This window comes from Pieris napi, chromosome 13, assembly GCF_905475465.1.
Source record: "Pieris napi chromosome 13, ilPieNapi1.2, whole genome shotgun sequence".
Lineage (NCBI taxonomy): Eukaryota > Metazoa > Arthropoda > Insecta > Lepidoptera > Pieridae > Pieris > Pieris napi.
The window spans coordinates 6304572-6328086 of NC_062246.1; the positions used below are offsets into that span (position 1 = coordinate 6304572).

General features: G+C 33.4%; 2 protein-coding genes across 2 annotated transcripts; one reads left to right on the forward strand and one right to left on the reverse strand.

Moving 5' to 3' along the window:
• Positions 1-5359: 5359 nt before the first annotated feature.
• LOC125055336 (juvenile hormone acid O-methyltransferase-like) lies at positions 5360-8892 on the reverse strand. Its single transcript, XM_047657769.1, has 4 exons — positions 8466-8892; positions 6627-6798; positions 6000-6108; positions 5360-5602 (listed from the first exon to the last, which is right to left on the reverse strand). Exons 1-4 carry the CDS (start codon positions 8819-8821, stop codon positions 5427-5429), a joined length of 813 nt encoding a protein of 270 aa, XP_047513725.1. The 5' UTR covers positions 8822-8892; the 3' UTR covers positions 5360-5426.
• A 4933-nt stretch (positions 8893-13825) lies between these two features.
• LOC125055326 (protein NYNRIN-like) lies at positions 13826-16018 on the forward strand. The gene is made up of 2 exons (XM_047657749.1): positions 13826-15274; positions 15645-16018. The coding sequence occupies exons 1-2, from the start codon at positions 13976-13978 to the stop codon at positions 15654-15656; spliced, it is 1311 nt and encodes a 436-aa protein (XP_047513705.1). The 5' UTR covers positions 13826-13975; the 3' UTR covers positions 15657-16018.
• Positions 16019-23515: the final 7497 nt, after the last annotated feature.

Consider the following 23515-nt stretch of genomic DNA (forward strand, 5'->3'; position numbering starts at 1 on the left):
AGAGGTTCAAAGTGCTATCGCGGGTGCAACGAAATCGGCCCACCATTAAAGGTCATGAAGCTAGAATGAAAAAAGTCTGTTAATTATGGAATATTTATTAAATTATTTTAACATTCTTTAAAAGAATACAAAACAAACTATTTATTAATTTAAATAAAATTATTAAAATAAATAAATGTTATAAATTACTCACTTTTTATCCAGTTGCGGGTGCAACGTAACAGCCTGGCCACGGGACATTCGCCGATGCGAATATTCGCGCGGTGCGAACGGCGAAGCGTCTAGCGACTGAAATAAACTCATAGCGATGTACTAATCAAGCCCCGCGCAACGGCGACCGGCGATGCGACCGGCGAAATGTACCGAGCGAATCGCGCGGGCGACTGGCGTCGCGTGCGGCGAGCGAAACAAAGGCATGAATCAGTACGGCGCAGGCCACGGAGTCGAGCGACAGTCGCGGCGAATAGAGCAGGGATTAAATAAGTTTAGTCGTTCTCGCGGCGAAAAATGAAAACAGAGTTTTTTATTACTGAAATACTGGCAAGACCAGCTATTTGGAAGTCTGGCCATCCACAGCATAAATTTAATATACCTTAATGTCAAAAACAATTTTTCAGCGGCACTTAAAATTCTATTTGCATTAACTTTTTTCTCCAATTCTGGTTGAATATTCATAAGAATATAATCGAAGGTTTCAATACTCATTCTGGTATACTCAAAAAACATTTCTGGATATATTCTGTATTTCTCGTACTTCTTGTGGAATTCTCCATCTATACGTCGATTCTTATTTAAATGTACTCCACAATCTCTTCCAAATATTAGGTCTTGAACCAAAAGCTTTCCAAGCAATATCGAGATGATTTCGATAAAGACATATCGCTATCGAACTTCCTTACTGGTCGCGGCGGCGAACGTGACTGGTGCGTGGCCTGCAAACGGCGCCGCGTGAATGGTCGCCTCGCCTCCCGCTTCGCCGTTCGCACCGCCGATCCCCGGGGCCAGGCCGTAAAACTATCGCGGGTGCAACACGTCTCACTGTAGTAAATATAAACATTTCCATGTAACTTTAAATTAAAGATATGAGATCATAGATGCCGTATCACTAATAAACACTTTCCTATGTAACTAAAATAAATAATTTGTTTGGAATGGTCAGCGTTTTATCAGACTTAAGGTTCATCTTCAGAATCGCTGTACCCAAACATCAGAAACGCGTAACTTTTGCGTAACTATTTTTGCAACTTTTCTACGTTTATTATTTAGTAGCAGTTATAAAAACTAATTTGCTTTTCAAATTAGAATTCGACGTTCGTGCAACACAAATGCAGTTACCCTCCTCAAATTGAAAAAAATTGGTACAAAAAAAAGTAACAAATACTGTGATTTATACTATATTACAACCCAAGGCCAGAAAGTTGGATTTCCTGGGGTATCGGCTACGCCTCGGCCATCATATCACATACGTCAGGGTATCCAACAATCTGGTCATGGGTTGTATACTATTTTTCTTGCTCTCCAGCCGAATGTGCGCAACCCCGTGAAAGGGGTTCTGCAAAATCGAGGCTAAGCCGTGAGGGGGGCGCCACCCGACTTTTGCAAAGCTTTGCTGGTCGGGGCGGGTATAAAAAAAAAGTTAATTAATTGAAAAAAAAATGTTATTTTAAACTTTACTAACAAATGCTCTGATTAAGAAAGATTGAAATTAAATTATTACAAGTTTGTAGAGTATCTACATGGATCGTTTAATAAACATTTCTTTACTAACTATCAAAATATAATAAAAAGCAAATAAAATTCACAAAACTATTGTTTTATTTTTTAAACTTTTTATATAAATTATTTGTGCAGTATTATTATTAAATAGTTCATTAACAATGATCTAGTTAAAAATTATTTTTATTTTTTTGACATTTTTTTGTTAGTTTATGCCCTGACATGTTACATACAGACGATGTTGTGACTGTTATATAATATACGGTTGAAACTCGCTGTATAGGCCGGTCGCGCCACGAAAATGCGAAAGAAGCGAAGTTCTGTGCTGCCGAGCCAGAAAATATGCGTAGCGCGCATGCGTTAGAGCAGGCCATAAAAGTTGCTCTTCCTGGAGTAAATTGTTACCAGGAAGAGCGTACTTTCGGCTAGGAGAGCAAGAAAAAAATTTATGTCAACAATCGTCTCCCAGTAGTAGCCCATTATCATCGGATTAATTAAGGGCAAAGAAGATAAACTTTTATCTGAGCTTTATCTGAGTTTGAACTTTGACCCCAGATCTCAGAAAAATCAACTCGCAAAACTACAGGAAAAAATATGTTGATAAGATATCAAACTGGATTTTTTGAAAGTTTTAATTGGCACGTAATAAATGTATGATAAAATAATTTAAAAACAAACGAGTTTTTTTCGCGTTTGGAATTCTAATTTTCGACAACGAGTAGTCCTACTGGTAGTACTTTTTATTGTGTTAAGTTTCACCACTACCAGTTTCACCTCGTAGCTTAATACACTTTTCCATTCACTCAAACTAGTTATTATAACATTTAACACGTGATAATTTATATAAAACCAATCTTGTTTGTAAAATATACTATATGCAATTTCGCGCTGATTTTGCAACCTTGGTACAAAAACTCAATATAAGTCGGAGTCACAATTGCTATCAGGATTTGCAAAGGACCAGCGTTGCGCTTTAGAAAATAACACTTTGCATGCGTGACCCATTACCGCCTGGAAAGGTCACGTGATCAGGTGCCAGACAAAATCAAAGTTTTATGATAAACACAAACACTATTTTTAATATATAGAATAAGCAAGTAAAAGTTATGAATCCATTCACTACTGTAGATTTTTTATATTTGTAGACTTCAAAATCTTACTAAGAAACATCTGTACCTTATCGATACAAATTGTAACTTTGTATTAATCTAAAATAATCTTGCGTAGAAAATTAAACTTTTTGTTATCGTTATACGTAAACTTAAACGTAAATTTTCGGTATTGGGTATTAAACGTAAATTTAGTGCATTATTTTTCGTTTTAAATGTTGGCGTCAGTGCAGTTTAAATAATTATGTAAAGCCAAATATTTCGTGAAATAACTTACTCTGAAATAGTTCGGCAATTTCAAACTCAAAAGATAATCGCTTGTACTGTATTTCAATAAATGAAAATCCAATTTTATCTAACATTTCTCTCAGTTGCTTTTCAGGATTCTGGTAAATTAAAAATTCTATATAAATTAAAGGATCTGTGAGGTTTTATTAGATACTTTAAATAGACTAAGTAATAATAACTTCTAATGAGTTAACTTAAAAAAAATGTTTTGATGTGTAAATAGTGTTTGGGAACAGTTCGATTTGTTAGCGACTTGATAGGTACTAAGTCCATGCTTTTGTAAATGTTTCGACATATCAGTATAGTGGAAAATTCTATGACTCCTAACGATTACGATGTGCGTAATCAATATGTTGGAGACAATGGTATATGAACCGACCTTGTTAGATTTCGTTAATTTTATTCATTGTTAATGTCAAGAATAGTCTTATTTCTTTACTTAGACAATTCATTCTGACTGGAATTAAGAGTTTATAGAATCTAGACGATGAACAGTACAATTTAAATAAATAAAATACTCGAATAAATAACTTCTCCTTCGGTTTTTTACAGGTAAAAGTGTGGGTTTACAAAATGAAAACAAAAGTTCGCTGTGGGTGTATACTGTATAAGTCGAGCAATGCTTGCAAACACTTTATTTTCTCTGAGATAATTAAAAAGCAATTGAATGCCTGAAGTTGTGTTATCGAAAAGGTATTTTATTAAGTGGAATATTATTTTATAGATTTTTTTTATTACATCCGTAATAATTTATCTGATGGTGTTTACAGCTTAGAACTCGCATTGCGCGATGTTACGTCTTCTCTGTGCTGCTCTACGGCGTAGAATCTTGGACGCTGACAGAGACTATGTCTAAAAAACTGGAAGCGTTTGAGATCTGGGTTTATCGACGTATGCTTAAAATATCTTGGACAGACCGCATACGAAATACAACCGTGCTGGACAGAATGCAGAAGAACAAAGAACGTAGTATTGTCTTTGATTAACATATTATAAATTAAAAATTATGTTAAATAATTGTAAATTTATAATAATACATAACTTTAATCCGGTTAAAAAGTTTTTTCTTTAAAAGAACAAAGAAGTGCTTATGACGGTTAAGAAAAGGAAACTTGAGTATTTCGGACACGTTTTACGTAACTCCAAAAAATATGAGCTCCTTCAACTAATCATACAAGGCAAAGTGGCAGGTAGAAGGAGACCTGGCCGCAGACGCACGTCCTGGTTGAAGAACTTGAGACAATGGTTTGGTCAAAGCACCAAGTCATTGTTTAAAAGGCGGCATCCAAAGTTAAAATAGCCATGATGATCGCCAACCTTCGTAAGGAGATGGCACTATAAAAGAAGAAGATGGTGTTTGGTGAAGGTGGCCATGGTGACCAAGCATTCAGATAAATTATTAATATAACCCCTTTATTATTTTGTTTTAATCATCAGGAATTTTTTGCCAATTCTTCTCGTCCGTTCTACACCCTTGATTTGAGTACAAACTTTGGTACACACTGCAGGACTAGTATGATTAGTGATTAAGGTACTTCTATTTTATTAAGAATTGTATGAACTAGTACTTTAAATTATGTTCTTTTTTTAATATTGATTTTCTAATTAACCTGTTACTACATGTTCTACGGGAATCGAACCCACAGGTTCCATTGCTACTTCACCAATTGCTTAAGCTAGACACATTTGTCATCTGTGTCTTTTTAGAAGTTATTGTAATTACTATTATTACTATTATTAAAGCTTTATTAATTATTCCATACAACAATTGGTTAGTTTACATTTTTTAATATTAGTATTGGTTATGTTATTATAAGTTTTAAACATTTTAAGTTAGATTTTCTTTTCCATTTCTCTTTGTCTTATGGAACATTTATCGAGTTTTCCCCCGCTAGTTCTATAATGTCACCTGTCCATCTTTTCTTTTGTCGTCCTATACATCTCTTTCCAGTAGCTAAATGGACTGGCCATTTTGTTATTTCTAGTGTCCATCTTTTGTCCCGTGCACTAGAAATATGACCCGCCCATTTCCATTTATGCCTTACAGCGTGCGTGTACAAGTGAATCTGTAAGTTTTGTTTTTTTACGAATGTCAACATTTCTTGTTTTGTTTATTCTACTCAACTTTAAGATGCTTCTTTCTAATGGAAGAAGTTATTGGTATATCGAACATAAATAATATTTTACAAAATTTATTACCTCTTGTACATAGAATATATGTTTGTGTATTTCAATAAAAATTAATATTAAATATAATTTATATTTCATTGTTACATTTCAATAATATTGCAAAAAAAACGAATCCAGATATTATTACTTTTTTTCAACATATAAAACGAGTACTTGCACATTAAAGACAAAATCGTTACTAGATTTACTGTAATTGTACTTTTCAGTGTCAATTATCTGCATTTCTTGGGTTAAGTCCATAAAATAATCGTCATGTAACTCATCCGGGATCTTGAAAGGCAACACAGACATTATTGCATCTGAAAATAATTGTACATTTATTAATTTGCATTTTCCCAAATACTAAAAGGAGGCACGTAACTTGTATACGTGTTATAACTTGCATATGTACACCCTTCATATATTATTGAAATTAAATAAATTGTTCTTATCATTTAAATAATATTAAGGATTGATCTATTTTTATTAGAACGTAGAGAGAAACTTAGGACGAATAGCAAGGAACACGTCAAGCAACAACAGGTATGAGAATTCTGCTCATTGATTATTTGTTCGGCCGATTTCATAATATATATATATATACACAGTAGGTGTAGGCGTTTGTTTTAAGTTGGACGGCACACAAAAGTGATCACCACTAAAAGAGTCTGTGTGTCAGTGTGTGTGTCTCTTTTCCCATTCGACGACAAAACCTACCTTTGAAATTCTCCAGATTTTCATATTCGTGAAATATCAATTTGTGTTCCAATTTTATTATAGTAAATCCAGTTTTTCCTAATAATTGTTGCATATCTTTAAGGGAATCCTATAAAAAGTATATTTTTAATTAAACGCAAATTAAACGGAAATTTGTGGTATGGTTGATATTCTAGAGTTTAACATACAGGTATAAATCGCTTTATTTTTACTCCGAATCTTAATCTTACATTTACAGCTAAAATGAGATAAAGGTTTTATTATGTATATGTTATATGCGTGCAACTCTCAGCTCTGAGGTTATAAAACCCCGTCTATGTCAAGCAGAGAAGAGAACCTACTTGGCTATTAGAAAAAACAAATGATCACAAAACACATACATAAATCTACTGTATTGCTAATAGTTTTTTCACATGGGACAGTGGCTCAATAGCACATAAAGTTGAATAATGTGCTTCTTTGGCTAATGTAATGAATTGGGAATAAATTAATCCAATCTACCACCATCGATCCAATATGGCGGACCTCCTAGCAAAAAATTATAATAGAAATGACGTTAAGAATTTTAACTAAGAAATAATACATAATTAGCCTTTGCTAGAGTGAATTAAATTATGTTATATATACTTGACTGTCATGGTATGGAGATATATATCTTTCAACGTCAGTAACCCATGGCTTCCATTTTTCGGCTTTAGCAAGGGTCCTGTATGCATCGAATATAGATACTTTTCCTCCGACAATCGCGAAACAACTGCCTTGGTCCTTAAGGATATCGTATATATTCTGGAACGCAGTTCTGTAAAATCAACATAAAAAATAAATATAGCTAAATTTATGTATCCACCGAAAAAGTTATAGTACGTATAAATATAATTTTCGAAGGCGTCGAGTCACCTATGAGGTGTGCGAACATAAAATATAGATGCAAATGACAAGACAAGTTATTGGAGTTTACTCCTTAAGAAACGATTTGAGTTATAAGGCACGGTACGGAAATTTTATGAGGAGTAAAATCAAGTGTAACACGAAAAGTTGAGGCGTTATGTGTAACACGTAAAGTTGAGGCGTTATGTAGAAAGAGACAAACATATAGAGTTTACTCCTTAAGAAACGATTTGAGTTATAAGGCCCGGTACGGAAATTTTATGAGGAGTAAAATCAAGTGTAACACGAAAAGTTGAGGCGTTATGTGTAACACGTAAAGTTGAGGCGTTATGTAGAAAGAGACAAACATATAGAGTTTACTCCTTAAGAAACGATTTGAGTTATAAGGCCCGGTACGGAAATTTTATGAGGAGTAAAATCAAGTGTAACACGAAAAGTTGAGGCGTTATGTAGAAAGAGACAAACATATATATCTGTAGGATTGAACGTGTAAAAGAATGAGATGGAATACATTACACAGACTTTTCTATTTTTTTTACGTAATTAGGAACAAAATTATACGACTTTAATTAATGAAAGCATGCTCATTTCAGCAGAACTGAGAAGTTGATCGGACTAATACAATTTTTTGTATATATTTTGTGGGAGTATTTGCAACTATAGGGATCGACGAACGTTTGACGAACATTCATCGTTAGAAAACAGTGTGGTTTTTATGTTAAAATAAAAATGCCGCATCGATTCAGTTTGAGAACACTAACATTCGACGCATGCGCAATGGCTTGAAAGCGTCGCACAGGAAAAAAATTACCTTCAATTTGGTATATTATTAATAAATGTACGTTATAAACGTATTACATTAACCTTCTCGAGATAAGATAATATACTACGTCAAAAATAATTTTAATCATAATATATTATTATGACAATTCACAATTTGTATAATTCAAATAATATACTATAAAATGCACTTTAGGAAGTAATTAATTACTCAGTAATTAATTTTAAATTGAAAATTAATTACTTAATTACTTAGTCATTTAATTAAATGAATTTTCAAGTTAAAATTAATTAAATAAAAAATAAAAAATAAACTTCCTATTGCGTTAAAATAAAGTATTACCTTGATAACAATAACTTTTATAAATTAAAAATGATCGTAATAAGTTATAATTGAATGAATATTGTGTTTCTCGTACACAAGAAAATAAATAAAAATTATTCCTAATCACTTATTATATAAATAATTACCTACCTTATTTTAATATTCTCAAAGCGATATCTTTAAGTGCGATGTAAATCAGCCATAAAATCATTTATGACAACGTAAAATTGGAATTTCGGTTGTCATAATAATGTTTATTTTGTATTAATGATATATATTAAATAAATTTAACAAAAACCATGACAGGTTAAAAACGATGATGGGCTTGGAGGGGAGGTAGGTTACATACATGCCCAAAAATCATAAACGTGTCAGGCACAGAAGGCTAACTACTTAGGTATAAAATACAAAAGCTATTTAGATGCCGTGTAGCACGTACCATAAATTAAAAATTGTAATTACGATGTACTTACTCTTGACGAAGACACCAGTTTAAAGCAAAACAGGAAATGGCATGGTGGAAACGTTCCCTTAGCTGATCGGGCAGCTCTCCCTCTATGTTAAGGGTAGTGAAATTAACACGTTCCGAAGCATAGTGTTCATTTGCGAATCGTATCATATCTTCACTTATGTCACAGCCCGTCATGGTCTTGCAAGTAGGAATTAATTCTTTGAATATTTTTGATGTCAATCTCCCATCGCCACAACCAATGTCTAGAATCATTGAGTCTTTTTTCCAATTGATTATATTCTTATATTCTTCTAGATACTTCAATGCATGAGTATTCTGTAGAGAATTTGATTTATTATACAATTTGACGTTAAGCATTGTACGTGCGTGCTTTTCGGCGAATTTCTGATAGCGTTTGCGCAGCGGTCGGGTAGTAAGGGTTAATGTTATCGTCAGAATAAAGGCAAATTCACATTAATCTGAACATTAAAACGAAATGGCATGATTTATGCATAATACGAAAATGATAAATTTAATTTATACTGTAATGTGTTGTCTTGTTGAGGTAACTCAAGGTGTTAATAAATGATTAATATAGACCTGCCCTGCGATTCTGTAACTCACTTCACGAACTCACACAGCGGTTTTCGCATCGGCGGTCGCTCTCAAATCAGTCGTGAAGCAGTCATTTTATGATTTGGCATTCTGAAAAGGTGGGAGCTTGTAGTTTATTGTTTATCAGAATGCCAAATCATAAAATCACTGCTTCACGACTGATTTGAGAGCGACCGCCGATGCGAAAACCGCTGTGTGAGTTCGTGAAGTGAGTTACAGAATCGCAGGGCAGGATTGCACTTGCGAGGCTTCTGGCAATGTGAGTGTCCATGGGCGGCGGACACTATCACTCAACCTCCGATAAGCCTCTTCCCCTTTTGCCACCTGTTCTTAAAACAATATTTGTTTGATACTAAATTATCATGTACTATAGAAAGCAGATAAATTTTATAAGATGGCGTACTTAACAAAAGCGGATGATTACATGTGACACGCGCTTATGATTGCGTTATTTTACTAAATATTGTAAATATTATACTAACAGTGAAAATTTTTAGAACTGGCCAGTTGGAAACATTTCTAATGAAAACTTTTTTGAATTTCAATTTTAGAACTCTTTGGTAACCTAATGTAGTATATTGCATTCATTTTTGTGAATTGGCGGCAAATCTAAAACTCTTAATACACGTGAAAATGAACCTAACGCGAGAAAATTTCGTTCAATGATTTATTATGACTTTCGTTGTGGGCTTACTGGACAACAAAGCTATGATAAGCTGCGATTAGCATTTCTTAATGAAGCCCCATCTCGTGCCACTATTTACAGTTGGTTTAACGAGTTTAAGCGTGGACGTCGGAATCTCAATGATGATCCGCGTGAGGGACGTCCTTTAATAGCGACTACTGAAGATAACATCAGTGCTGTGCGACGCATGATAGAGGAAGATAAGAGAGTGACCTATCACCAGATACGGGCAATTGGCATTGGTATGAGTCAAATTCAAAAAATATTACACGGACATTTAGGCGTCAGGAAGCTTTTACCAGATGGATTCCCCATACTTTAACCGACGACCAGAAACACCTTCGCATGGACTGGTGTCGCCATATGTTAGATAATAAAAATGAATTGCTGTTCGTTAGTCTCACTAAAACTCGAGAACGGCTGAACGGATTTATCTTATCTTAGACTTGAAATGTTCGTGGAGGTCTAGGGAAGGGTTAAAAGGCGAGAAAAAATCGAATAATTTCCGGGAAAACCCTAAAAACAGCCCTTTTCTATTTCCCATACAAACGTTTTCTAGGACAATTTGAACTTTATTGCTATTCAATAAAGTTCATATTAAATTACAAGCACTCACTGTTGTCTAAGCAATGTAGGTGTGTTTCTAACGTCAAAGATCATATCTATCAAAACAGTGTGCGTGTGTGCGTTGGAGCACAGAATACATCGTTGGAGGAGTTCGCGTTAATGTCGCGTTACGAAACTCGCGTTGCTTATGAATTACTTTCGGCACGCAAGAAAAAATGCATCAGTGTTCACGTCAATACATTCGTCAAACACAAACCGCGTTACCAAAAGTGTTTTTTTTTAAATATCACAATTTTAAATACATAAAACATTGGTACGGCTTAAAGGATTTGACTTCAAGTCATATCAAATTAAAAAAAAAAGTGTTGATGTCGATTTGCCGGTGTACAAATGTTGTTTTTCTTGGATTTTCTGTTACATAATCTACTGGGTTTGCTTTTGTCAACTGATAAACGACTGAAACAAAATCGTATATCGTGTTTTGTGCACAGTGTTTAGTTAGTGTTTAGTGACAAAATAATTTATATTTGATATGCCTCCTATAAGTCGAAGCAATTTAGGTAGATGAACCTGAAATGCTACAAACCAAGCTAATTACCGATCTAATCGTACTGCACAAGAACGTGACGACCGAATTGGGATTAACATTTACGAACTGTTGATGGTGAATTGTGTGGATCCTACAGAGAAGCCTGTCAACGTTTGCAATTGCTAGAAAATGACGCTCATTGGGATAAAACTCTCAATGATGCTGTAATATCATCACACGCTTATCAAATACGAACATTGTTTTCTATAATCATATCTACATGCCTCCCATCAAACCCAATTGATTTGTGGATCAAGTACAAAGATTATATGAGTGATGATATTTTGTATCAAATACTCCAAATAGGAAATCCAAATATACAAATCAGTGAAGAAATTTAGAATGAAGCATTGATTTCAATTGAGGACAAGTGCTTGATGATGTCAAACAAACTATTAATTCAATTAGGCCTGACCGCGTCGTCCAATCGTCCAATGCATGATGCTTTTAACCAAGAGTTGCATCGAGAAAAACTGTATGATCTCAACGCTTTGAAAGAATTAATTCAAACAATCTTCCACAGTTGAATGAACAACAGAAATATTTATTTGATACTCTTATGAAAGTAACAAATGAAGAAACTGGAGGGATTTACTTCTTAGATGCACCTGGTGGTACAGGAAAAGTTTTTTTGATTTCATTAATATTATCAACAATTCGCTCACAAAATAAAATTGCACTTGCGCTCGCTTCGTCGGGAATCGCAGCAACTTTGCTTGAAGGTGGTCGAACAGCCCATGCAGGACTAAAATTGCCATTAAATATGCAAAGAAATGAAACTCCAACCTGCAACATTTCGAAGAACTCTGCCATGGCAAAGGTTTTGCAGCAATGTAAATTGATTGTTTGGGATGAATGTACGATGGCACATAAAAAAATCTTTGGAGGCTTTAGACAGAACCTTAAAAGATCTACGAAGCAATAATAACCGAATTGGTGGTGCAATTTTTTTTTATTTTTTTATTTAAATATATTTATTCACAAAAAAGTTACACCTTAAATCAAACCAGGCCCCGCAAAACTGCTTACGCAGTTTGACTGCAGGTGACTCGCCTTAAATAAACATAACTTCTAAATCACTAAATTACTAACACTGCTACTACAACTAATACTAATACACTTAATTTACTTATAGGTTACAGCATTTTTAACAAATGGTTTTTTAATAAACCTCTAAATTTATCCAATGAAGTCTCACGTCTTATGTCCTCGGGTAAACTATTGAGCAAGTATGGAATCCGCTTCTTCAACGTTCTATCTCCATAATAATTTTGCACCATGGGTATTTCAAATTTACCTTTGGACATTGACCTTGTGTCAGTTATATGATGCACCAAACTAGTAAAACGATCCTGCTTACCATGGTTATTTACGAGTACAAGGAATCTATGTTTCAGGCTAGCCGGTAAAATTTTACATATTTTGAATAGTTTATAATAATCTCCTTTACATTGATTCCTTGTCTTTTTATTTACTAGTAATTTTAAAAATCTTATTTGTAATGATTCTACTTTATCAATGTATGTTTTAAATGTTAACCCATAGCAGTCAAGAGCGTAACCTATTATGGAATCCACAAGTGCAAAATATAAACATTTTAGTATGGGCAATGAGACTTTAGTACGTAAATGGTAAAACTTTTCTAATAAAATTCTTAGTTTTCTACACAAAAATTCTATATGGGAATCCCAAGAAAAAGACGTATCTATTTTTACTCCTAGGTAATTTACACAATTAACTTTTTCGATAGGTTACACGTACAGTTAATTTTGTTGTTATGAAAGCAATCAAAGCCGTGCGCAAAAAGAGGAGGTGGATTATCAATAGAACTTAAATACGGGGAGTGAATAATTATCATCTTTGTTTTGTCAGCGTTTAATATGATGCCGTTATCATGCGACCATTTAACTACCGCATCCACATCCTCTTGAACCCGGCGACACATCTCCGAGAGGTCGGTACTAGCGCTGAGAGTACAAAGGTCATCAGCAAACATGTGGGCCGAGCAGTGACGTAATACTTCACAGAGGCTATTTACATACATCATGTAGCACACTGCGGCCACACCCAGAACCCTGGGGGACGCCGCAGTTTACTTGTTTCTCCTCACTGAATGCGTCGCCGACTTTCACACGGTAAGAGCGCGCCGTGAGACAGTCGCTGAACCATGGGTTCAACGGCTGCCCCAGGCCGCACTCCTCCATTCCATTTAAGAGGGTCTCAGTATTTAAGGTATCAAAAGCCTTCTTAAAATCATAAAAAATAGCTACAATATTTTTTTTATTTTCCAAATGTGCATTAATTTCGTCTGTATAATTTGATAATAAGGTGTTGGTGCTTTTATTTTTCTGGAAGCCATGTTGACATTCCGTTAAGATATTATTTTTTTGTAAAAAAGTTCCAATTTGATTGACAACACATTTTTCCATAATTTTTTCAATACTTGATAGTATAGCTATTGGTCTATAATTCGAAAAAACTTTACGATCGCCTCTCTTATAGACCGGACGAACGATTGCTTCCTTTAATTTTTGTGGAAATTTGTGATATTTTACAGATAGATTTATCAGATTAGATAATACAGGGCTAATCTTGTCAACAATTATTTTTAAGTCAGACATGCGTATAAGATCACTGCCCGGTGATTTATTTTTGTTCATTTTATCAATTATTAGTTTTATATCCTTGCCATCGACCGGTTGCCATCTCATACACACATTCGATAATTTAACATAAGTCTTCCTTTCCAGCCATTTTTCATCACAGGAGTGCTTTATTTGATCAATTTCCTTTGAGAATGTATCAGCAAAATCATTACAGACTGCCTGCGTGCCACCTTGTTTAGTTATGTTATTTAAGATTAGATTATCCAAAGACTGCTTATTTTTACCCAATAATTCATTAATTTTATCCCAAACTTTTTTTATATTATTTGATTGGTATAGCCTTTAAAATAGTGACTGATTGCAATTCATTAAAATTGACGGAGCGTAAAAAAGATCTGTTGCCTCGAGTTGCGCGCTGGTGGGTATATTTACAAGATTTTAATTTTACTTTAGATCGAAAAGGGGCTTTAATGCAACATGCAGATTTTCTGAGCCGTAATCCTGATCTTTCCACTGCCAATGTGTCTCATATTCGGAATCCAAGCAGCTGGGCGAAGATCGCTCAAACCGCTGATGTGAAGACACAAGAGTTAATTTCTAGATTAAGAGACGGACAGCTTGACGATACTAGGTATGCGATAAAAAATGATTTGTTGTACTACAAATTTACACCAACTGGGGAAAACCCGCGACTCTTGTGTTACATCCCTAAGGGTCACAGACTCAGCTTGTTGAGGGTGTTCCACGATGAACATGCTCATATTGGGACTGACAGAACAACTGACTTAATATTAAGACACTTTTGGTTTCCTAGTTTGCGACAGTTTGTAAAAAAGTACATAAGTCATTGTCTAGTATGTTTACCACATAAAAAAGTTCCCAGGGCTCCGTCACAACCGATTCAATCCTGGACAAAGCCAGATATCCCTTTTTCTATTATACATACCGATGTCCTAGGGCCGCTCCAAGAGTCAAACGGTTTCAAATACGTTTTGATTATAGTGGATGCATTTTCCAAGTATTGTTTGCTCTACTCTCTGTACAGACAAAACACTGACGAGCTAAAACGAGTTTTTTCAAATGCGGTATCATTATTTGGTACGCCGTCTATAATAGTATGTGATCGCGCTAGAATGTTCAAAAGCGCTACATTCCAAAATTGGGTCAGTGATTTGGGATGCTCGATACATTTTATCACGCCTGGTATGCACCGTGAAAATGGGCAAGCGGAGCGGTACTGCAGGACAGTTCTCAACATGCTACGTGTTGAAGTAGGCAACAAAGGTTCCCAATGGTCCGATGTGCTGTGGAGGATGCAGCTCACTTTGAATATCTCCAAGCAAAGTACCACGCAGACGTCACCACTACAGTTACTGGTCGGTATTGACGCAGTTACTCCAGTCATCAGATCGTTAGTGCGAGATGTGGCACTTACTAACTCTAATCCCAATCGGGAGGCTCTTTTAACTCTTCGCAGACAACGAGCTTCGGAACTCCTTGCAACCAATCAACAGCGCCAGGATGCCTACGTTAACGAGGGTCGTCGGCAGCCACTCACTTTTGCTGTCGGAGACTTTGAGTTTGTGAGCAAGACTGCACAAATCACCGGCAAACTGGACTCCGGCATGCGCGGGCCTTACAAGGTTATTCGCGCGTTACCGTGCCACCGTTACGAGTTAGAGCTACTAGCTGGTTCCTATGGGAAAAAGACCCAAGCTGCAGCTGAAAATGGTGCTAATGTGTTTAGGCCACATAGAGAACATGCAAAGGTATGGGTCTCTGTTACAAATTTTTCTGGTGCTAATGTGTTTAGGCCACTTAGAGAACATGCAAAATGTATGGGACTCTGTTTTAACAAATTGTCGCTTATGAGAGCACTAAAAGCCGCTGTCGTTACGACAGTGTATTGCAAGATACTGAGTTTTATTTTTATTCGTGTTAAGTCTGAAGCTATCTAATTCTGTAATATTTGCTTTTTGATAGACCTTATCTGTGTGCGCTTGAGTGCACGCTTGCGCACATAGTACTGGTAATTGAGAAATAGAGATAAATGTCATTTTTCATCCCTCTAATCCAGGATATATGCTTCAGATAACACTAAACTAGGTAAATTACTTACAAGTTCCTTCTATGTTTCAGAGACTGCATTAGAAAATAATGAGCAGTTTGCAAGGGATGAAACAAATGAAGAGAGAAATGGCTCTGATGCTAGTGGTGCAAGTAATGCTGCGGTCGAGGACGCCGCACTGTCAGGAACGGCCGTCTTATAAAACAATCTCCACAGAGCAAGTCGGACCGAGTGAGGGGTAACAGAGAGGAGTGGAACTGGGAACACCGGAAATGCGGCGATTGGCGCTCGGACGTGACAGACGCGGGAGTGTTTTGTTTTTTTAATTGCGTTGTGTAAAATATGTTCTTCTGGTTGCGTATAATTTTCATTGTGGTATTTTAGTTAATTAAAAATTGTTTTGTAAGGAATAAAACTTCCTAGGTTGAGTGTTTTGTTACTTTTATTATTTATGGTTTGTGATTTCTAAGAGTATATTTTGTAATATTAAGTGACTAATAAATATTATTTTATTACAATAAAGTACTTGTCTAATAAAATGAAAATGATCAAAGAAACGCAACGTCCAGTCAAGACCTTATTGGACATTATGAAACATGTACAAAAAACAGTTCGCACCTTCGGGTTTTTGAAATCGCTTAACAATTACTCTACATTCTTAGATGCCTCTAAAGGACCATTGTTTATCTTAGGTCAAAAGATTAACAATTAGATTTTCTTTTCCATTTCTCTTTGTCTTATGGAACATTTATCGAGTTTTCCCCCGCTAGTTCTATAATGTCACCTGTCCATCTTTTCTTTTGTTGTCCTATACATCTCTTTCCAGTAGCTAAATGGACTGGCCATTTTGTTATTTCTAGTGTCCATCTTTTGTCCCGTGCACTAGAAATATGACCCGCCCATTTCCATTTATGCCTTACAGCGTGCGTGTACAAGTGCATCTGTAAGTTTTGTTTTTTTACGAATGTCAACATTTCTTGTTTTGTTTATTCTACTCAACTTTAAGATGCTTCTTTCTAATGGAAGAAGTTATTGGTATATCGAACATAAATAATATTTTACAAAATTTATTACTTCTTGTACATAGAATATATGTTTGTGTATTTCAATAAAAATTAATATTAAATATAATTTATATTTCATTGTTAAATTTCAATAATATTGCAAAAAAAACGAATCCAGATATTATTACTTTTTTTCAACATATAAAACGAGTACTTGCGCATTAAAGACAAAATCGTTACTAGATTTACTGTAATTGTACTTTTCAGTGTCAATTATCTGCATTTCTTGGGTTAAGTCCATAAAATAATCGTCATGTAACTCATCCGGGATCTTGAAAGGCAACACAGACATTATTGCACCTGAAAATAATTGTACATTTATTAATTTGCATTTTCCCAAATACTAAAAGGAGGCACGTAACTTGTATACTGTTATAACTTGCATATGTACACCCTTCATATATTATTGAAATAAAATAAATTGTTCTTATCATTTAAATAATATTAAGGATTGATCTATTTTTATTTGAACGTAGAGAGAAACTTAGGACGAATAGCAAGGAACACGTCAAGCAACATCAGTTATGAGAATAATTCTGCTCATTGATTATTTGTTCGGCCGATTCCATAATATATATATATACACAGTAGGTGTAGGCCTGTGACCACTAAAAGAGTCTGCCACCATAACTGTGTGTGGAAAAGTACGAAATACCATCACATTTGATAGGATTTTTTGCAAAATATCCACGAATATATTAATAATATTTATACAGAGACAACACGCAGATAAATCGTGTATAAGATATCCAGATACTACGGTTACAGAGTTGTGCTCGTTTCCGCACCTGACACGTTCATAGTACGCTCATGATACGGTGTAGTGAGACTTATAACATGCTCTATTAAAGGTTTGATTGTACATACAAAGTGTACATTCTTGTGGCTTATGTTTGTTTTTTTATTTTGCTAATACTTGCTTAAGTCTAAAGTTGATAAAAATGTTTTCGAATTTGTTACCCGTGTGTGTGTCTCTTTTCCCATTCGACAAGAAGACCTACCTTTGAAATTCTCCAGATTTTCATACTCGTGAAATATCAATTTGTGTTCCAATTTTATTATAGTAAATCCAGTTTTGCATAATAATTGTTGCATATCTTTAAGGGAATCCTGAAAAGAGTATATTTTTAATTAATCGGAAATTTGTGGTAGGTTCCAATTGTAGGTAGATCTCCAGGCTTTTGATATTCTAGAGTTTAAAATACAGGTATTAATCACGGTTTATTTTTACTCCGAATCTTAAACTTACCTTTACAACTAAAATGAGATAAAGGTTTTATTATATATATGTTATATGCGTGCAACTCTCAGCTCTAAGGTTATAAAACCCCGTCTATGTCAAGCAGAGACGCGAACCTACTTGGCTATTAGAACAAACAAATCGTCACAAAACACAAATTAAAAATCTATTGTATTGCTAATCGTTTTTTATATGCAGTCTAGTCGACAAGTTGAAAATGGTACAAAATAGAGATACTGCTCTTAAAATTATGTGCGATAGCTCATTGGATCCGGAATGACGTCTAGAAAAATGTGCCAAAAGCGTGTATTAGCACATCAAAAATTGCAAAAGTTATAAACAATTAAAGATGAAAAAAAAATGGCATTTCGTTTTTTGCCAATATTTAATAAACTATTAATATTTAAGAAATTTCAAAAAAAGATTCTGAAAGAGGAGGAAATTTCCAAAAACTCCTAACTCCCGGAACTCTATCTATATTATTTATAATTTTAATTTAACGCTGAAAATAGGTCTGCGCGTGACATTTTTAGGATTCGCGCGTGGCGTCAAAAGCGAGTACGGCACATAAATTAATTTATTTAAGGTATTGAATATTTTTTTTTAAATTTGAAAAAATTATGGTGTGTTCTGAACACTATAATTAATTTATTCCCGTTGGAAATAAAGTTAATTTTTCAACAAGTTAAACAATTGTTAACTAACGAAATTTTCTCGAACTACCGTCTTAATTGTAAGTGAAAAAAAATGTTTAAATAATGGTCGTAAAAATTTTTCGCTTCGTAGAGCCTTTCTTACATACATACTTAACAAGATCGTGCCATAAAAGTTAAAAAAATATTTATACTTTGTTTATAACAATTTTTTTACTTAAACAAAAACTTAAAAATCCAAGTAATGTTGTTAAAATATTTTTTTTTTCTAAACTATCATAGTATCGCTTTTTTATTAACACAAGATATTTATTGATTTGCAAAAAAAAAAATTCCCGCCATTTGTTGATAAAATTTTTTTTTAACAAATTGATTAAATCAATATTAAAAAAAAAAAAATTCACAACTTTATTACATTACAAATATTATGATTAAAAAAAAAAATTTCCTTAATAACAATTTTTAATTGTTTATAATCGTTTTTTTTATTTTTCTATTGTTTAAATAATTAGTTAAGAATTTTTTTTTATCAACAATTCTATTGTTTATTAACTAACCAATTTGTTATAAACAAATTTTCAACTTTTTTTTATTTTTTTTCTAAAATTTCTAAAATTAACAAAAACAACCATATAAAACAAAGTATAGAAAAAATTTTTTTTGATTATCATGAATATTACTTTTATTTAAAAAAAAAAAAATCTTAACTAATTATTTAAACAATAGAAAAATAAAAAAAACGATTTTAAACAATCAAAAATTGTTATTAAGGAAATTTTTTTTTAAAGTCATAATATTTGTAATGTTGTGAAAATTTTTTTTTTTTAAATATTGATTTAATCAATTTGTTTAAAAAAAATTTATCAACAAATGGCGGGAAAAATTATTTTTGCAAATCAATAAATATCTTGTATTAATAAAAAAGCGATACTATGATAGTTTAGAAAAAAAAATATTTTAACAAAATTACTTGGATTTTTAAGTTTTTGTTTAAGTAAAAAAATTGTTATAAACAAAGTATAAATATTTCTTTAACTTTTATGGCACGATCTTGTTAAGTATGTATGTAAGAAAGGCTCTACGAAGCGAAAAATTTTTACGACCATTATTTAAACATTTTTTTTCACTTACAATTAAGACGGTAGTCCGGAAAATTTCATTAGTTTTTAACTTGTTGTTTAACTTGTTGAAAAATTAACTCTAAGTAAAATTTCCAACGGGAATAAATTAATTATAGTGTTCAGAACACACCATAATTTTTTCAAATTTAAAAAAAAAAATTCAATACCTTAAATAAATTAATTTATGTGCCGTACTCGCTTTTGACGCCACGCGCGAATCCTAAAAATGTCACGCGCAGACCTATTTTCAGCGTTAAATTAAAATTATAAATAATGGAGATAGAGTTCCGGGAGTTAGGAGTTTTTGGAAATTTCCTCCTCTTTCAGAATCTTTTTTTGAAATTTCTTAAATATTAATAGTTTATTAAATATTGGCAAAAAACGAAATGCCATTTTTTATTCATCTTTAATTGTTTATAACTTTTGCAATTTTTTATGTGCTAATACACGCTTTTGGCACATTTTTCTAGACGTCATTCCGGATCCAATGAGCTATCGCACATTATTTTAAGAGCAGTATCTCTATTTTGTACCATTTTCAACTTGTCGACTAGACTAATGGGACAGTGGCTCAATAGTACATAAAGTTGAATAATGTGCTTCTTTGGCTAATGTAATGAATTGGGAATAAATTAATCCAATCTACTACCATCGCTCCAATATGGCGGACCTCCTAGCAAAAAATTATGATAGAATTAATGACTTCAAGAATTTTTATGAAGAAATAATAATTAGCCTTTGCTAGAGTGAATTAAATTATGTTATATATACTTGACTGTCATGGTATGGAGATATATATCTTTCAACGTCAGTAACCCATGGCTTCCATTTTTCGGCTTTAGTAAGGGTCCTGTATGCATCGTATATAGATACTTTTCCTCCGACACTCGCGAAGCAACTGCCTTGGTCCTTAAGGATATCGTATATATTCTGGAACGCAGTTCTGTAAAATCAACATAAAAAATAAATAAAACTAAATTGATGTATAAGCCGAAAAAGTTTTAGTAAATATAATTTTCGAGTCACCGTCATATTGTTTATGAGGTGTGCGAACATAAAATATATAGGTGCAAATCATACAATGAAAAGACAAGTTGTTTTTATTATGTAATTAGGAACAAAATTATACGACTTTAATTAATGAAAGCATGCCCATTTCTGCAGAACTGAGAAGTTGACTAATACAATTTTAAATATTTTGTGGGCGTATTTGCAACTAAAGTGATCGACGAACATTCATCGTTAGAAAACAGCGTGGTTTTAATGTGAGAATAAAAGTGCCGCATCTATTCAGTTTGAGAACACTAACATTCGACGCATGCGCAATGGCTTGAAAGCGTCGCACAGGTGGTAGTAATTAATAGAAAAAATAGCTTCAATTTGATATATAATTAATAAATGTACGTTATAAACGTATTACATACCTACTCGAGATAAGATAATATACGTAAAAAATAATTTTACTCGGATGTAATAATATGACAATTCATAATTTGTATAATTCAAATAACATACTCGTAAATGCCCCTTAGGAAGTTATTAATTTTACTTGATTATTTTTCCGACCCTAATGTCGGCCAATAGAATTGCACCATTCGACGTCACGTGGTACAACCTACATGGTATTATACTGATAATTTTTTGAAAATTTTCTCTGGTCGTTGCTTCAAGAAAAGTATTAAGTAGTTGTTTTATTCATTATGAAATTCTTATTTGTTAACTGTACATTTCGTCTCATGGTGCAATTCTATTGGCCGACATTTGGGTCGGAAAAATAATCCCCCGAATACCACACGAGCTTCAAAATTATCGGGTATTTCCCGATAGGTTCGTTGCAAACAATTACATAATATAGTCGTCATGACGACTTATAGTCGTATTATAAGTGAAAATTTATTACTTAATTTCTTAGTCATTTAATTTAATTAATTTTCAAGTTAAAATGAATTACTAAGTAATTAATTGATTAATTTTCAAATTAAAATTAATTCCTATTGCGTTAAAATAAAGTATAACCTTGATAACAATAACTTTTATTAATTAAAAATGAACGTAATAACTCGCACACGAGAAAAGAAATAAAAATTATTTTTAAACACTTATTAAATAAATTACCTATCTTATTTTAATATTCTCAAAGCGATATATTTAAGTGCTATGTAAATCTGTCATAAAATCATTTATGACAACCTAAAAATAGATTTTCGGTTGTCATAATAATGTTTATTTTGTATTAATGATATATATTATATATAAATTTAACAAAAACCATGACGGGTTAAAAAACCATGATGGGCTTGGAGGGTAGGTAGGTTATACATACACGCCGAAAAAATCATAAACGTGTCAGGCACAGAAGGCCGTGTAGCACATACCATAAATTAAAAATTGTAATTGCGATGTACTTACTCCTGACGACGACACCAGTTTAAAGCAAAAAAGGAAATGGCATGGTGGAAACGTTTCCTTAGCTGATCGGGCAGCTCTCCCGGCGAGCATAGTGTTCATTTGCGAATCGTATCATATCTTCACTTATGTCACAGCCCGTCATGGTCTTGCAAGTAGGAATTACTTCTTTGAATATTTTTGATGTCAATCTCCCATCGCCACAACCAATGTCTACGATCGTTGAGTCTGTTTTCCAATTAATTATATTCTTATATTCTTCTAGATACTTCAATGCATGAGTATTCTGTAGAGAATTTGATTTATTATACAATTTGACGTTAAGCATTGTACGACGTACGTGCGTGCTTTTCGGCGAATTTCTGATAGCGTTTTCGGTCGGTTAGTAACGGCTAGATGTTATCGTAAGAAAAAAGGCAAATTCACATTAACCTGAACATTAAAATGAAATGGGATGATTTATGCATAATACGAAAATGATAAATTTAATTTATACTGTAATTTCTTGTCATGTTGAGCCGATAGGAAAATAAATAGAAATTCATAAAGATATCAATGATCAGGTAACTCAAGGTGTTAATAAATCTTCTATATATATAATGAAAATGGTCTTCGTTTGAGGCTCAATCACGCCTAAACCACTGATCGTATCGACATGAAACTACCACCATTCGATGCGAAATTTTTCCTAGATGGTTTATGGTTTATTTATTTATTAAATTCCAACGTTCCTTCATTTTTTTATTGCTGTTTTACTTTTATGAAAATTTATCCATACGGACTTCACCGCGGAAACATTCGGGGAGGCTTCCTAGAACCTCTAAACGTCAACATCTGTTAAAAACTCGATTTTCGAAATATTTCAATTTTCTTAGCGGGAAGTTAAAAAGAAGAATAATAAAAATATGAAAAAAAATAAAATAATGAAACATAAAATTTATTTTAATTCGTCCAGCAAAGCGGGCGCGAAACGGCTAGTGATTAATATAGACCAGCATTGTATTAGCGAGGCTTCTGGCAATGTGAGTGTCCATGCGCGGCGGACACTATCACTCAACCTCAGATGAGCCTCTTGTCCGTTTGCCACCTGTTCTATAAAACAATATTTGTTTGATACAAAATTATCCTGTACTATAGAAAGCAGATAAATTTAATATGATTCTGTACTTAATAAAAGTTACATAATAATTACATGTGACACGCATTTATGAATGCGTTATTTTATGCCGTTATGCCCGTTTTTGTATTATTTAAAATTCTAACGTCAGCATCACTAACAGTGAAAATATTTAGAACTGGCCAGTTGGAAAAATTCAAGTTTAGAACTCTTTGGTAACCTAATGTAGTATATTGCATTCAATTGTCATTTGTTTTTGTGAATTGGCGGCAAATCTTAAACTTTTAGAAAGCGATTAGTATTTCCTAATGAAGCTCCATATCCTGCCACTATTTACAGTT

What these genes read in the sequence shown, in the direction of transcription:
- LOC125055326 (XM_047657749.1), top strand. Translation starts at nt 13,976, where the DNA reads ATGCAACATGCAGATTTTCTGAGCCGTAATCCTGATCTTTCCACTGCC.
- LOC125055336 (XM_047657769.1), bottom strand. Translation starts at nt 8,821, where the DNA reads ATGCTTAACGTCAAATTGTATAATAAATCAAATTCTCTACAGAATACT. An exon ending in AACTGGTGTCTTCGTCAAGA is followed by an intron (nt 6,799 to 8,465) that starts GTAAGTACATCG and finishes TTGATTTTACAG; the next exon opens with AACTGCGTTCCAGAATATAT. An exon ending in AAATCTGGAGAATTTCAAAG is followed by an intron (nt 5,603 to 5,999) that starts GTAGGTTTTGTC and finishes AATTATTTTCAG; the next exon opens with ATGCAATAATGTCTGTGTTG.